The sequence below is a fragment of the Hibiscus syriacus genome, unplaced genomic scaffold (genome assembly GCF_006381635.1).
Source record: "Hibiscus syriacus cultivar Baekdansim isolate YM2019G1 unplaced genomic scaffold, ASM638163v2 tig00020022_pilon, whole genome shotgun sequence".
In the NCBI taxonomy this organism is placed as follows: domain Eukaryota; kingdom Viridiplantae; phylum Streptophyta; class Magnoliopsida; order Malvales; family Malvaceae; genus Hibiscus; species Hibiscus syriacus.
The window spans coordinates 16342-31826 of record NW_024062481.1 but is presented as its reverse complement, the minus strand read 5'-3'; the positions used below and the strand labels follow the sequence as shown (position 1 = coordinate 31826).

At 33.6% G+C, this 15485-nt stretch overlaps 4 protein-coding genes across 6 annotated transcripts; 2 read left to right on the top strand and 2 right to left on the bottom strand.

Annotated features, from left to right (window-relative positions):
• Positions 1-864: 864 nt before the first annotated feature.
• On the bottom strand, positions 865-10098 carry LOC120209732 (L-galactose dehydrogenase-like). Of its 3 annotated transcripts, none has more exons than XM_039208661.1 (6): positions 9892-10098; positions 9575-9803; positions 9132-9431; positions 8602-8730; positions 8322-8486; positions 865-885 (listed from the first exon to the last, which is right to left on the bottom strand). In XM_039208661.1, exons 1-5 carry the CDS (start codon positions 10065-10067, stop codon positions 8355-8357), a joined length of 966 nt encoding a protein of 321 aa, XP_039064592.1. In that variant the 5' UTR covers positions 10068-10098; the 3' UTR covers positions 865-885; positions 8322-8354. The 3 variants fall into 3 exon arrangements, 1 of the variants encoding a protein (XP_039064592.1); XR_005524433.1 differs by lacking the exon at positions 865-885 and adding an exon at positions 8094-8209 and having other exon boundaries at positions 8293-8486; XR_005524432.1 differs by lacking the exon at positions 865-885 and adding an exon at positions 8152-8242 and having other exon boundaries at positions 8297-8486.
• On the top strand, positions 1180-5306 carry LOC120209728 (ribosome biogenesis protein WDR12 homolog). Its single transcript, XM_039208659.1, has 13 exons — positions 1180-1410; positions 1774-1874; positions 2221-2327; positions 2499-2534; positions 2673-2758; positions 2976-3034; positions 3107-3217; positions 3306-3431; positions 3809-3952; positions 4381-4489; positions 4620-4756; positions 4876-4911; positions 5011-5306. The coding sequence occupies exons 1-13, from the start codon at positions 1245-1247 to the stop codon at positions 5101-5103; spliced, it is 1311 nt and encodes a 436-aa protein (XP_039064590.1). The 5' UTR covers positions 1180-1244; the 3' UTR covers positions 5104-5306.
• Positions 6598-8089, top strand: LOC120209727 (UDP-glycosyltransferase 83A1-like). Its single transcript, XM_039208658.1, has 2 exons — positions 6598-7096; positions 7164-8089. The coding sequence occupies exons 1-2, from the start codon at positions 6601-6603 to the stop codon at positions 8018-8020; spliced, it is 1353 nt and encodes a 450-aa protein (XP_039064589.1). The 5' UTR covers positions 6598-6600; the 3' UTR covers positions 8021-8089.
• A 2930-nt stretch (positions 10099-13028) lies between the features above and the next one.
• LOC120209736 (expansin-A25-like) lies at positions 13029-14857 on the bottom strand. Its single transcript, XM_039208664.1, has 2 exons — positions 14707-14857; positions 13029-13648 (listed from the first exon to the last, which is right to left on the bottom strand). Exons 1-2 carry the CDS (start codon positions 14855-14857, stop codon positions 13029-13031), a joined length of 771 nt encoding a protein of 256 aa, XP_039064595.1.
• Between the last annotated feature and the right edge of the window lie 628 nt (positions 14858-15485).

The window sequence follows — 15485 nt, the reverse complement described above, 5'->3', positions numbered from 1 at the left end:
GGTCAAGTGTGTGTCATAATGGTGTAGGGTGTTACAAAAAGAGTTATTGCATTACATATCCTTAAACTATGATTATTTTTCTAACTTGATCCTTAATCTTTTGAATATTTCAATTTTATCTATAAATTATAATTCTTATTTGAAATTATCATAATAAAACAATATTATGATCCATATTTGATTATTTATCGATAATAAGTTAGTTTAACAGAATAAAATGTTAAATTCGTTAAATAATGTCAAAAGTTCAAATCTTGATTTTTAAATGGAAGGGTAAAGTACATGAATGGTTACTCGATTAGGGTATTGTTTTATTAAGTCTCCCAACCATTAAAAGCTATAAAATTGTCCTCTAACTATAGAGTGTTGGTTTGTTGAATCCCTCGACTATCAAAAGTTACAAAATGGTCATCCGACTATTCATTATGTTCCAAACTCGTATTTTTCCGTTAAAAAATTAACGGTATTTTGTGGTGAACGTTAACTTGTTGATTGTAATATGATAGAATCTATCAACGTTTAGCTTAAAAATAAATAGTTTGAAACATAATGAATAGTCGAATGACTAATTATAAGATATTACTTAATTAAGTTCTTCGACTATTAAAAGTTATAAAATGTCTTTTAACTATAGAATGTTATTCTGTTGAGTCCCTCGACTATTAAAAGTTACAAAATGGCCACCCGACTATTTATTATGTTCCAAACTCGTCATTTTTCGTTAAAAATTGACAGTTGTCTAAGCTGAATGTTAACATGATTATTGGAATATGATAGTCGTTTGAGACTCTAGGATCATATTTTATCACAAAATGTTATCGTTCAGTTAAAAACATTATCATTTTAAACGAAAAATGACGAGTTTGGAACATCATGAATAGTCGAGTGACCATTTTATAATTTCGAATGGTCGAGAGACTCAACAAAGCAATACTCTATAGTCTAAGGACCATTTTGTATCTTTTAATAGTAGAAGGACTTAATAAATAAGTACTCTATATCCGGGGACCATTTGTGCACTTTACCCTAAAATTTAATTCAAGAAAAGGAATAAAGTTGGAAATGACAAAGATATGTAAGGACTGAATTCATCATTATGCCAAAAGTCTTTTATATACCCTCACCTAGTCTTCTTCTCTCTCTCTTTACATAACTACGCCACTAACCCTATATGAAAAAGACCTTTGGGCTTTGTTTACATGCTTATTTTTTTTCTCCAAAATTGAACAAATCCCCCACCAAAAATGGAGATTGTAAGCGAACCCAATGAAGGCAACTCAAGGAGGATCCAAGTCAGATTCGTGACCAAGCTAAAAGCTCTTTACAAAGTTCCCAATACAGCAATTGCCATCCCTTCTCACCTCCATCGCTTGGGCCTTTCCTCCATTGTTAACAAGCTTCTTCAAGCTGGTAATCTTTCGTTCCTTTTTACGTATATAACCATTGGGATCACTGATCGGTTTTTGTTGTCTTTTTATTTTGGAATGTTGGTTTTTTGTTTCTCAAGAAATAAACATGGGGTGATTTCTGTGTTCAGGTTAGTTGTTTTTGTTGTAATTTGATTTGGGTTTTTCTTGTTTTTTCGTAATTTTATGTATTAAACTAATTATTCAAGCTAATACGAGTATGTATATTTCTGGGTAATTTAATGTTTCGTTGTTTCTTTAGGAATTTTGAGTTGTTCTTGGTAATTTTTAATTTGTAGTCTCGTTGAAGTGGTTAAATTAGTATTTCTTGCTGTAACTAAGTTGGAAATTATGTGGCTGTGAGCAGTGAATTCTGAGTGGAAAACCGAGCCTTTTGATTTCCTGATCGATGGAGAGCTTGTTCGGATGCCGCTTGAGGAGTTTCTTCTTGCCAAGGGCATTTCCGCCGTACTTTTCTATCTTTAATATTTTTTATGTTTGCAATTTGCTTTGTGTGAGTTTTAAGTGGGTGGAAAAGAATCTGTGAAAACAACTAATGAGAAATGTGCAATTACTATATTTAAGTCCTTATCAAACATGTTACTTATATCTATCTGTGACCCATCACGTTATTTTTTTTAAAAAATTGGTTAGTTTTATAATTAGTGATGTAACCGGATGATCATTTTCATCTTTCTTATCAGGAAATGCTTGTAATGAGGGTATTCATGCTAAAGAATTGCTGATGTATAAAGTTTGAGAAGATTTATGTTAACCTTTTCAAACCTTTAATTTCTTGCATGAATTATTGCAGGAAAAAACTTTGGAAATTGAATACATAAGAGCTGCTGCCCCTCGAAAAGAGGAAGAACCTTGTCTGCATGATGATTGGGTCAGTGCAGTGGATGGTTCTTGCCCTAGGTAAGCCATCCAAGATGTAAACATTACACAGGTGCTTCATTTTGCATTTGCTGTAGCATTACTGTTGATATGGTGTTGATCTTGTTTATTAAGCAAGATTACATACATTACTTCAAATACGTCGTCTTTACACTTATTTCATATCGCTGCTTAAAAAACATTGTCATGCAGGTTCATCTTAACTGGTTGCTATGATGGTTTGGGAAGGTAAATGGACTTTTTCTTGTCTGATTCTAACTTTTAAATTTATGTGTTATTTTCTTTTTGTTGCATTAGGGACTCATTCAAAGGAGTTCAATTGGCAGAAATCGTGTTGTCTTTATTTTTCTATGGAATTTCCTTCAGGGTATGGAAACAAGCGGGATGGTGTACACATATACTAGAAGGACACAGTGGTGCAGTTTCTTCTGTTAGCATCATCAAGTCAGAAGGTTAGGGCTAGTAGTGGTCATCTTTACATTTTAGTTCTTGATATTGATCAAGCATTTTTATGTAATAAATGTATCATACATGCTATTGCTTTCTTCTGATATTAGTGGATGACACCAAGCTTAGTCTATGTATCATCCTTTCTGTTTTGGTGGAAAGGAAATAAAGTTTTATGTGGCGTCTCTTTAGGTCTAATCCTAAATCTTTCTCTATATGCAGGGATAGGTAGTTCAATGGTAGCCACTGCTTCAAAAGACCAAACCGTGAGGCTTTGGCAGGTAATTATGGAAAATGAGTTTGTTTCGAAGTGGAAAATTTAGTACTAATTGATACAATTATTCCCGTAAAAGTTTAATGCGGAGGACTCTAGTGACCAACCTGCAAGGCTAAGAGCATTCAAGATATTGCGTGGGCATAATGCATCTGTGCACAGTGTTGCAGCGAAGACTTCGGGAGACATGGTATAGGCTAGCTTTTTTGTCTCTATTGTACTGTGAATGTTAATTTCTAACATCAGGGTTCTTGCCATTGTCTCTTTACTTTATATAGATTTGCTCGGGTTCTTGGGATTGCACCATCAATTTATGGCGTACAAATGACACTGATATAGATGGGGATATGGTGTCGATCAAGAAAAGGAAAGTGAATAATGAAATTGAAGAATCTCAATTAGAGGTATTTCATCCTTTTCATTTGGTCCTCCATTTTGATTTTCTAGTAGCTGATTTGTTTACCATCATGCATAGGAAGTTCATTGAGCAATTTCCTTGCTTTGTCAAAACTCTTTGCAAGCAAAACTAGGACATTTACTTTTCAGCGATGATTGATAAGTTTAACACCTTTTTGTTTATCTCCAGTGTGGTCCTTGCTCGCTCTTGAAATGGTAGAATTTGGATGTCTTTTGATCATTATCGTTAGTTTTTGATGCCTCCAAAATTTTTATGACAACAATTTCATTCAAAAGAATGTTACATATTTATGTGTGTTTTCTTGTCTGATATAAAATTTTAATTTTCCACCTTTTTCTTCTACATCCTTCATGTTTTGTGCAGGGAGAGGCAGTGTCTACAATTGTGGGCCATACACAGTGCGTGTCCTGTGTGGTTTGGCCTCAACACGAGACAATTTATTCTGCATCATGGGATCACTCAGTTAAAAAATGGGATGTTGAGACGGGCAAGAATTTGTCTGATATTGTATGAATCTTTCCCTCTCTACATCTATTTATGGTTATATTTGCATGGACTTGCATTCTAGTTATATCTTGGGAAGTATATTTATGCACCTTTATCATGTCTTTGAAATATTTTAGTGCTTAAATGTACTATTTTAAAGTATTTTTGTTCATCTGAAAAATAAAAACAAAAAGAAGGATGGAAATACTATTTCTTCTTAGGTTGTTTTTCGTTTTCCTCACTTCCCCAACTCAATTCCTCTTTTGCTTTCATATTCTTTTTCATCAATTGCATCCCTTTTACCCCTTTTTTCTTGAAATTTTGCAAACTTAACTTTTTAAAACTTATGGTTGAAATTTTAGCAATCGTTGCTTTTAGTATTTAGAAAGTTTAAGGCATAAAACAATTTTCCCCCAAAGTTTGAATGTACTATCCTCTCTCATGCACAGGTCTGTGACAAGGTCCTTAACTGCATTGATGTCGGATCTGAAGGATCTGCTCTTGTTGCTGCTGGTGGTTCGGATCCAGTTCTTAGAATATGGGATCCTCGGAAGCCTGGTCCATTTTTCTTAATTCTGTCTATAATATTATACTTTTCTTCTTCCTCTCTTTCTCACCCAATTGTTGCACATAGAGACACACAACCGTTGAACCTTGCATCTCACTTTAAACTTATCTACTTTTGAAGGAACATCTGCACCCGTGTTTCAGTTCTCTTCACATAGTTCTTGGATTTCGGCTTGCAAGTGGCACAGTTGGTCATCTTTTCATTTACTTTCATCATCCTATGATGGGAAAGTTATGTTGTGGGATCTAAGAACAGTGGTACCGTATTGTATTCTCTTTATTCTCACAATTTTTAGCTATATATTACATGCCAAACCAGATGCCACCACTTGTTTATCTGGATATCTTTTTTGATAAATACTCTTTTCATGCGACAGTTTCCTCTTGCTATCATTGATACACACAAAAACAAGGTACGATCCTAATCTTTGTTGCATAATTCTTTTGATGTACTCTACAAACAAACATATATAAAATCCCCCATTCATGTCGTGGCCTGGCTGCATTTTTAGGTATTATGTGCAGATTGGTGGAAGGGTGACTGTGTGGTGAGCGGTGGGGCTGGTGCACAGCTCCGTATCTCCTCGGACATCTCTATCCATTGAGGTAAAATCGGGAGTTCAAACTCGAGTTCAAGGCCGAGATCGGAGCGGGTGAAATCGGGTAATAAGTGTGATGTTTATCCATTAAAGGATGATTGTCATTGTGTCAAATGGCAACCGATTTTGTTCTGCAAACTTTAAGATATGTAAACAAAGATACAAGGGATCAATGTTTTCTTGATTTTTAAAGTCTTTAATTTTACCCCCTTTCATCCATGGTAATTAGTCACAATTATTTAACTTCTCGTTTCTCATCTCACTCAAATGTTATTGTATTTGTAATTTTCTATCGAGATGATGTGTATAAACGATATAGTGTCTAAAGTTTGGTGATATCTGGTGTAGTTTACCCTTATTTTAAATGAGGATTAAATTGGTGGAATGTATAAGTTTTGGGTTTGAAACTGTTATTATACCAGGCTGTGCCATCGTCTCTGTTAAAACTTGATAGAATTTTAACGATAGGTGATCAAATTGGAATGAAATGTAATGTTAGTGATGAATTTGTGAAAGAAGTAATTTGGTTACTAAAACAGTAAATCAATATTAACCGAGTGATTAAAGTAATTTGTAAAAGAATAGACAAGATAGCAAATATGGGTGAAGTATACAAATGGTTCCCTAACTATAAGATATTGTTTTATTAAATCCTTTGACTATTAAAAGTTTTAAAATGATCATCTGATTATAAAGTGTTGTTTTGTTGAGTCTCTTTATTGTTAAAACTTTTAAAGTGATTATCTAACTATTTATTATGTTTTAAACTCATTTTTTTAGTTAAACAGTACAATCGTTTGAATTGAACATTAACATAATGATTTAAATATGATAGTTGTTTAAGATTTTAGGATTATATTTTATCTTATCACAGTTAGTAGATTAACATTCAGCTTTGAATGTCGTTAATTTTTTAAAATGGAAAAAGACGAGTTTAAAACATAATAAATAATAGGATGATCGTTTTGTAACTTCCAATAGTCAAGGGATTCAACAAAGCAACACTTTATAGTCATAGGATCATTTTAAAACCTTTAATGGTCAAGGGACCTAATAAAACAATATCTTATACTCGGGGACCATTTGTTTACCTAAAAATATTTAATGTCATCAGATTACAAGTAATAAAACCATGGACAAAGCCATGATCAAATATTGGGAGGGGTTAAATTGCCCAATTTCAAAAGGTTAGGGACCTATTAAGAATTACCTATAAATTATGAGACAAGGCTTAAATTATAAGATTTAAACTAATAGGGGACCAAAAAATGAGGTCCCTCACTAAAAGCATTTGATATATATAAATCCACAAGAATTCAAAAAGGTCAGCATCATCAGTAGGTCGATGCAAACAAAATGCGATCAATAATCCACCTAAACAATGCATCACTTTGAAGTTAACAATGAATAAGTATAGATTCCATTCACTAACAACAACATGAAAAAGACAATGGCTATTTCCTCCATCTCATTAACATAAATTTCTAATGGAAAACTGATTTCATGCATCAAAGAAAGAGCATGGAAAACTCACATGTCATGGTGATTCCATACCCAGCACATGGCCATGTAATCCCACTCATGGAGCTTTCATCATGTTTGCTCAAACATGGCTTCCAAATCACATTTGTTAACATGGAGTTTAATCATCAAAGTGTCATGGATATATTGGCATTGAAAGAAGATGTAGGTGATGGGATTCACCTCGTTTCGGTTCCAGATGGGCTCGGTTCGGAGGAGGAAAGGAAGCAGCCGGGGAAGATATCTCGAGCAATATTGCAGACCATGCCAGGGAAAGTAGAGGAGCTTATTGAAGACATTAATGGATCAGAGAGGAGGATAAATTGTGTGATTGCAGATCAGAGCATAGGTTGGGCTCTGGAAATTGCGGAAAAACACGGCATCAAACGAGCAGCTTTTTGTCCAGCTGCTGCTGCACTCTTGGTGTTGGGATTTAGCATCCCGAAGTTGATCGCTGATGGAGTTATTGATCAAGATGGTGAGTTTCCTTCATCTCTATATGTTCAATTGTCAACCATTGTTAATGGCAGAGATTTTCTTTGCAGGAACACCAGTTAAAAGTCAGACGATCAAGTTATCACCAGATATGCCCCCTATGAACACAAAGAACTTTGTGTGGGCTTGCATTGGCAACATCGATGCACAAAGAAACATCTTCGAACTCATGATCAGAAACAACGAATCCATCAAGTTAACGGATTGGTTGCTATGCAACTCGAGCTACGAACTCGAGCCCGCAGCATTCGCAATGGCTCCCAATATCAAACCCATAGGCCCATTTTTGGCACCACAAAACTCAAAACCAGATGATTCAGATTCAAGTTACCTGAAATGGCTGAACCAACAGGCACCACAATCAGTCATCTACGTTGCATTCGGCAGTTTCACAATCTTCGACGCCGCCCAATTGCAAGAGCTCGCTCTTGGGCTCGAACTCACTAGCAGACCATTCATTTGGGTGGTTCAATCAGACATGAACAATGCATACCCAGAGGGGTTTCAAGAGAGAATCGCCGGTAGAGGCCAAATGGTGGATTGGGCAAATCAGCAAAAAATTCTTTCACATCCCTCCATTGCATGCTTCATAAGCCATTGTGGTTGGAACTCCACGATTGAAGGTTTAAGCAATGGCGTCCCGTTCTTGTGCTGGCCTTACTTTGCGGACCAGTTCTTCAACCAATCCTATATTTGTGAGTATTGGGGTGTTGGGTTGGGTTTGGAAAGAGATGGGAGAGGGATCATTAGGAGGGACGAGATCAGGAATAAGGTCGAACAGGTGGTGGGCATTGATAAGTACAAAACAACGTCCATGGCACTCAAGGAAATTCTCATGAACAGCATCAGGGAAACCGGTGGGTCTAACAAAAACATGAAGGATTTTGTTGAATGGTTAAATGATTAAATGCAACTTCACTTACTTTGCTGTAACCAATGGTATTTATTAATACATTGTAAAATCATTGTTTTCGCCAAGCTAATAGTAATACATGTTTGAATGAGACTCGACTAACAGTCAAAACACAATACTACATGTATTGAATGAGATAGACTCACTTATTGCTTCAATCATACTCATCAGACAGACAGTAGGAAGTTTACCTGGGCAGCATCCATCCTACAGGGATGGAAATAGCATCTAAATACTAGTATCCCCATGATCCCATTACAATGACTCAATAACCGATGTTGGGGAATATATGCATTACAATAATAGAAATACGGCTGGATGTTGTTGGTCAGCTTCGTTGAATTCCGCTCGGCCAAGTCTGATTCTTCACAGGTTTCAGGATTGCTTCGACTTCGGCTAAAGTTTCGTGATCTTTCCCGAACAGCGCAAGTTCTGTCGCAGCAGCAACATTCTCTTCAACCTAATTATTCACGAGCCAGACATTACTAACAGTTAAAGGTTTGAAGATTGAGTAAGAAAATTCCATTATCGGGCACAAAAAAAGACGATATTTAAGTAAAACGATGGATAAGAACCTGTTTAACAGAGTTCATGCCAACCAGCACCGATGAAATATCTTTATTTGACAAGCTGTATTGCATAGCTAACTTCGAAATATTCTTCCCTTTCTCTTTACAATAGACAGCAGCATCTTGGCAGGCAGACTGGAGAAAGGTTACAAAGACATGAAAGATATATATTCAAGCACACGGACTATGGAAATGACATATTAAATAGATGATGTGAGTTCATGGTGGAATATGATTTCAAAGTATTTAATATTAGATGTGTTGTCGTGACAATGAACCATTTTGTAGCTAGAGCCGAACGGAGCAAAAACCCAGATATATAATCTCTTTAGTACACAGTCCTACAACTGAAGATTTGTGTTGGTCCCAAAAAAATCTTAGTCCGGGTAATTTGCAACAATAATGCCTTAAGGAGGTTACAAAAACATGTTCTGAGAAAAACTTTTTCGGGTAAAAGACAATTATTTACAAATCAATTACATCCAACAGGTAGTCTTATCTTATTTTATCTTATCGGAGGAAGATAAAAGTCTCACCTTGAGTTCGGGTGATGCTGGATGCCACTCTGGTGGACCAAACTCAGTAAGAAGTCCCATGGCAAGTGGAGATGCACTGATTACCCCAACACCTTTGGTCTTCAAATAAGGCAATAAATCCTCCAGTGTTGAATCATTGATGCTATAATGGCAGTAAGACAATACCACATCGACTGTGCCTGGTGGAACCCTATCGAGCACGTAAGTAAAAATGTCCAATGGCAATCCCGTGATACCGATGAAACGAATTTTCCCGGCTTCCTTAAGCTTTTGAAGCGCCGGGATTGTCTCGTTCACAATCTGTTACCACATACAAACCGAACCAAATTAACCCTTTCATATCAGGCTTGCAAGGCAAACACATTCTTCCTAGCAAAAATTGTGCATCCAATTATACTAGTAGTGAAAATGATATTGAAACATCTAATTAGTTAAATAAGAACCTGGCCGAGAGAGCCGAATTCGATGTCATGGCATTGAAATATATCAACATAATCAAGCTGCAACCTTTCCAAGCTTTCATCGATGCTTTCCGTTACTCTCTCCGCACCGAAATCGAAACCTTCACGATATCTCCCACATTTCGTGGAAACAATATATTCATTTCTAGGAACTCCAAGAGCTTTGAGTCCCTTGCCAAGCATCTTCTCTGACAATGTCGCACCATAATACCTTCAAATTAACCACAAACTGTATATAATTCATCAAATTAAACACAAAAAATGCCACAATTAGTTGAAGTGAAGAAATTTGGAATTACGGGGAGGTGTCGAAGAAGTTGATTCCGAGCCGGAAGGCTTCGCGGACGGAAGCGACGGCGTCGCTTTCGGAGACGGGACCGAAAACGCTGCCGAGCGGGGAAGCGCCGAAGCCGACGGTGCTGAGCTTCAGGCCCGTGTTTCCGAGAGCTCTGAGTTCTAGTTTGGAAACAGCCATTGATTGAGCTTTCAGATAGGATTTCTTCTTCTTTTTGATTCTGATGTTTGGTTTTCATCCTTTTTTTTGTAACATGTTACAGCTTCAACTAGGGGTTACTTTTTTTTTGGTTAAACTATACAGATAGTCCTTATATTTTTTGATCCGTCAAATTTTGATCAGCAATTCAAAAAATAGTTTTAGTCCTTTACATTATCAATACGATCGATTTTGGTCACTTGACTATTAACTTCAGTTAACACAAGAAAATTTGAGTTGATAATTAAAAAATAATTCATATTCTTTTTTCTTCTTCCTCCTCCCATTAAATCATTCACACTACGAGGAGGGGAGGAGTAATGGGCGCGAATTGTTTTTTGAATTATTTTTTATTTTTAATTATAAATTTAAACTTCTGTTAATGGGTTAACGAGAGTTAATGACAGAGTAACCAAAATCAAACGAACCAATAACATAAAATACTGAAACCACTCTTTATTGAATCAATGACTAAAATCAGACAAATAGAAATCATAAGGACCATTCATATAGTTTACTTTTTTTGGGCAAAATATTTTTTACTACCTAAACTATTACTTTTGTTACATTTTGGTGTCTAATTTTTTTTTTAAATCATACCTAACATTTAGTTTATATTTCGATTTGATACCACGCCGTTAGAAAATTAATAGAATTGTCGATATGATATTTTTTATTTTTCAATGATGACGTGTATTACCTTATGGAACATGTCAAAATCATTGTTAATTTTTAATGGTGGGTACCAAAATGAAACTTAAACTACACATTAGGTATGATTTAAAAAATAAAGTTTGGGTACCAAAATAGAACATAAGTAATAGTTTAAGTACATAATTTGTAGTTTGCCCTTCCTTTTTAACGGATCAGATTAACTCCTCTCTTTAATTCCTTTAACTTTTGTTAATTATGCTACTTAACTATTTAAATGATGTCAATCAAACCACCAACCCATTGATATTTGAAGGAATGTTAACAATTAGTATAATCATTTATTTAGTTCTCATACTTACCTATTCTATCCATTTGAATTAAATTTATTATATTAAATAAAATTAAGTTAAAATCGATAGAAAATGTAAGTAATGATAACAAAAAATATAAGGTTTAAGGGTCACCTTTGTCCTTGTAGTATATCCAATTTATCACTTTTGTCTCTATTGTATTTTCGCATCAATTTAGTCCTCGAAGTTGCTCAATTGTATTATTCTATATCCTATCCCCGACTTAAAACCCTAAATTACAAACCTTAAGTTATGGTTTATGATTTAGAGGTTATGATGTTGTGATTTGGGGTTTAGGCTTTATAATTCAAGGTTTTAAGTTAGTTTAGGGTATACAATGATGCAATCGAGCAACTTCGAGGGTTAAATTGATGCGAAAACACGATAAGAACGAAAGTGATAGATTGAATCTATTACCGGGGCAAAAGTTATCTTTTTGCCAATATATAATTATATCATTTTTTTAATTATCACTTTGACTCATCTATCAAATGTTAATGGCAAATTGTTTGATTTGTATCATTAAAATAATTAAATGGTTTGATTGATAAAATTAAAATATTGATGGTCATAAAAAATTATCTCATAATTAAGTGGTCATGGGTATAGTTTATCCATAATTTTAATTTTTACTCGTATTTGAAATATTGTGATTTTATTTGATGTTTATGTTTGGCTTAAAACATAAAATTATTCCGAATTTGATAAGTTTAATTAAATTGGTTTTTAAAATAATTATAAGTAAAATTAATTTTAAAATTTGATCAAATTGGTCATCAAGCTTTATTTTAATTTAGTTGTTTTTAAATGTAGTAAATTTGATCAAATTATTTTTTAATAATTTATTAAACTTGATAATTAATTTAATCAAATTTATTAAAAATATATGAGAATTTGAAAATTTGGAGGAAAGATAGTCTGTTCCAACCCCTTATCTATCTATACAAAATTTTATATTATGATAATATTATTAAATGTTAAGTGAATTTATTTAAAAAATAGTGATTAATTAGTTTTTAATTTTTAATAATTTAAAAAGTTAATTTATAACAGGGTAAAATACATAAATGGTCCATGGACTATAAGATATTATTTTATCGAGTCCTTTGATTATTAAGTTATAAAATGGTCCCTCAACTATAAGAGGTTATTTTGTTGAGTTTCTCGACTATTAAAAGTTATAAAATTGTCACTCAAATATTCATTATGTTCCAAACTAGTCTTTTTCTGTTAAAAAATTGTTGCCATATGAGTTGGACGTTAACATGCTTATTGAGATATGATAGTCGTTTGAGGTTATGAGATCAAATTTCATCATATCTCAATTAATAGGTTAATGTATAGCTCATGCAATCGTTGAATTCTTAACAAAAAAGGACGAGTTTGGAACGTCATAAATAGTTGGGTGACAATTTTGTAACTTTTAATGGTCAAGTGACTCAACGAAGTAACTCCCTATAGTTGGAGGATCATTTTATAACTTTTAATAGTAAAGGGACTTAATAAATAATATCCTATAGTAAAGTGATCATTTATGCACTTTACCCCATTTATAATGTTGTATGCTCCAATGGTTCGACAAAAAATATGATTTAGTTTACCAACATGGGTTGGTTCAGGTAAACAACTTGATATAGTATAAGTAAGATATCGAGTTCGAGTTTTTGTGTATGTTAAAAATCCCTAAAAAATTCACCTATCAAAATCAAGTGTGCGATACGAGCCGATTCAAAATAATCAAAATGAAATCTTATAAGCACAAGAAAAAATATAAATTCACCAATCAAAATCAAGTGTGCAATACGAGCCGGTTCAAAATAATCAAAATGAAATCTTATAAGCACAAGAAAAAACATTTATTTGTTTATTCTCAATTTCTCACTAAACTTGATACAAGAAGGGGGGAAAACAAAGGCTAATCAATCTAAAAGGGGCATTCCTAGAAATTAATTCTGCCATCAAAAACTTGACCAAACTGCCAATCAGAGGGCACCACGTCATCAAATTCCACCATTATTCCGTCACTGTTAGTCACTTGAAACGACAAACTCTGTCCCAGTAACTGAGTTGCAGTTTGCCAATTCACACCCCAATTGCGACTCATCGGTATCCAACCGGTGTTGGAACCTTTGATATTAACGCCGGAAATATCGCCGGCACCTCCCACGTTGTACAACAAGACCAATATGAAGTAAGGGTTCCCGCTGATCTGGAATTGAACACCGCCTTGCTTCGAACACAGAACGCGGCGGTACTTGACGGGGATAATCCCCGCCTTGTATTGGGCTATCTTCGTGAACATCGGCATGGACAGATCAAAGTGTTTTAACGGCGGATTGCACCAATTTCCGGTGGGTTTTGAGTAATTCGGAGGGCAGAAATTGGTGGCGGTGACGATTATTGTGCCTGCGCCCGGAATACACCATTGAGGATCGTCGACGCACTGTATTTCGAAACACGCGCCGCAAGTGAGACCGTTATTGAATAGAGATGTGGAAAGCGCCGTCGTTTCGAGTCCGTAGCCCTGCTTGAAGAGATCGCCATAGCCGCAAGCTCCTTCTGCAATATTTAACAAACAATTCACAGAAATTTAGAATATTGGGTGCAATTATACCACTAGTGCGTTATATGGTTAATAATCGCATTAAAACGATATTATTTTGGTGAATTGTTTACTTCAATAGTCGTTATTTATGTCGATAATCAAGATATTGTGTCATTAACAATTTAATAATATAATTGAAAAAAATTTAAAGTTTAATATTATAATTAATTAATTAAGTTCAATAATATAAATAATACAACGTCTAAAATTGGACGGTATCTAAGTTGTTTATCTTATAAATTATTATTATTTTTTATCAAAGTTTAATTATTTTAAAAATTATATATATTTTTAAATACTTTCTAAATAATGTTTAAAAATCATAAAGTGAAAATTATTTTGTCGAAATAAAACACATCTAAAAAATTAATATTAATATAAAATTAAAAACTATTGAATTATTAAACAAAATTATCGAAATAAAATCTATTGAATGACATCAATGGTTAGAGAGTGTTGTTTTCTTTAGATATCTTACGTTCGAGAAATAACATTTGCATGGGGATGGCACAAGTCCCGATCTGACTCAAAAAAAATATTTTTGACACTCGAATTGATCCGAAAATATATACTCTCCACCCACCTGACCCGACTCGAAAAATATATATCCTCTATCTGACCTTAATCAAACTCGAATTTTTAGAATATAAATCTGACTCAACCCAATCCGATATAAAATAAAGGCTTGATTTAAAAAATAGAAAAAGGGGTATTATAAAAATTATCCATAAATTTATTTGCAGAAGTTACACTATTGTCTTCGGATCGGGTCGGATCAAAATTTTTCACTCTCGACACGAACCCGACCCAGTCTGACCTCACCCTTTATAAAATCTGACTAAATCTGAACCCATTTTTTTTTAAATAGGACTATATCTAGTTAGATCAAATCGAAATTTATTATTTTTTAATTAAATTATCATCTTTACATCCGCATGATGTATATGAATCATCGATGGTAAAAAGTTTTTCGAATTGAACCGAACTGAATACACTGCTATGCTTTACTTACGCATGGTTGCAGCACCAGTCATGTCACCATAGAACGTTGCATGGGCGTCGTACCAAGTTTGATCGACCAGTCGACGGCCGATGTGGGATCGCCTCTTGGCCATCACCGAACCCAATATTAGAAATGAGAGGAAAAGCTTGAGAATAGCCATTCTCAAAATAATTTCAAATATCAGATTAAATTATTTTTTATTTAAATAAATGATAAATAAAACAATGTATAAATAGGTCAAGTTTGGGATATAAAAGGCAAGTAATTAAATGTAAGACATAAGCTTTAGGTAACAATTTATGTCAAAAACAATTTTGGTAAGTACAGTATAACTAATTAAAAAACAATAAATATTTTTCAGATTTTAGTAACTGTATTTAAATTAATTAATTTATATACCGATTAATTTGATTTGGAAAACTAATAATTACATCCTAAATAAATATTATAAAATTATTTTTAAAATAAGTTAATATTTATTTCATTAAAATAAATAATTATTTAATTAGTATAGAAAACTAATTTTGATTTAACCTTCGATTTTAATCATGGTTTAAGTCAAATATTAGTTTGAGATGATTGTAAAGTAAATATTAATCAATTAAAGCAATTGTTCAAACTCAAGACATTCAAGAAAAATAATATTTATTTTAACCATTGAGACCACTTAATTGGTTCTATTCTTGATAGTTATCGAGTATTATGGTAATGTCATTAACTGTTATGTTGAATTTTCAAAAGAAAAATTAACAATTATTGATTATTTTATATTTTTCAATAATTTAAAA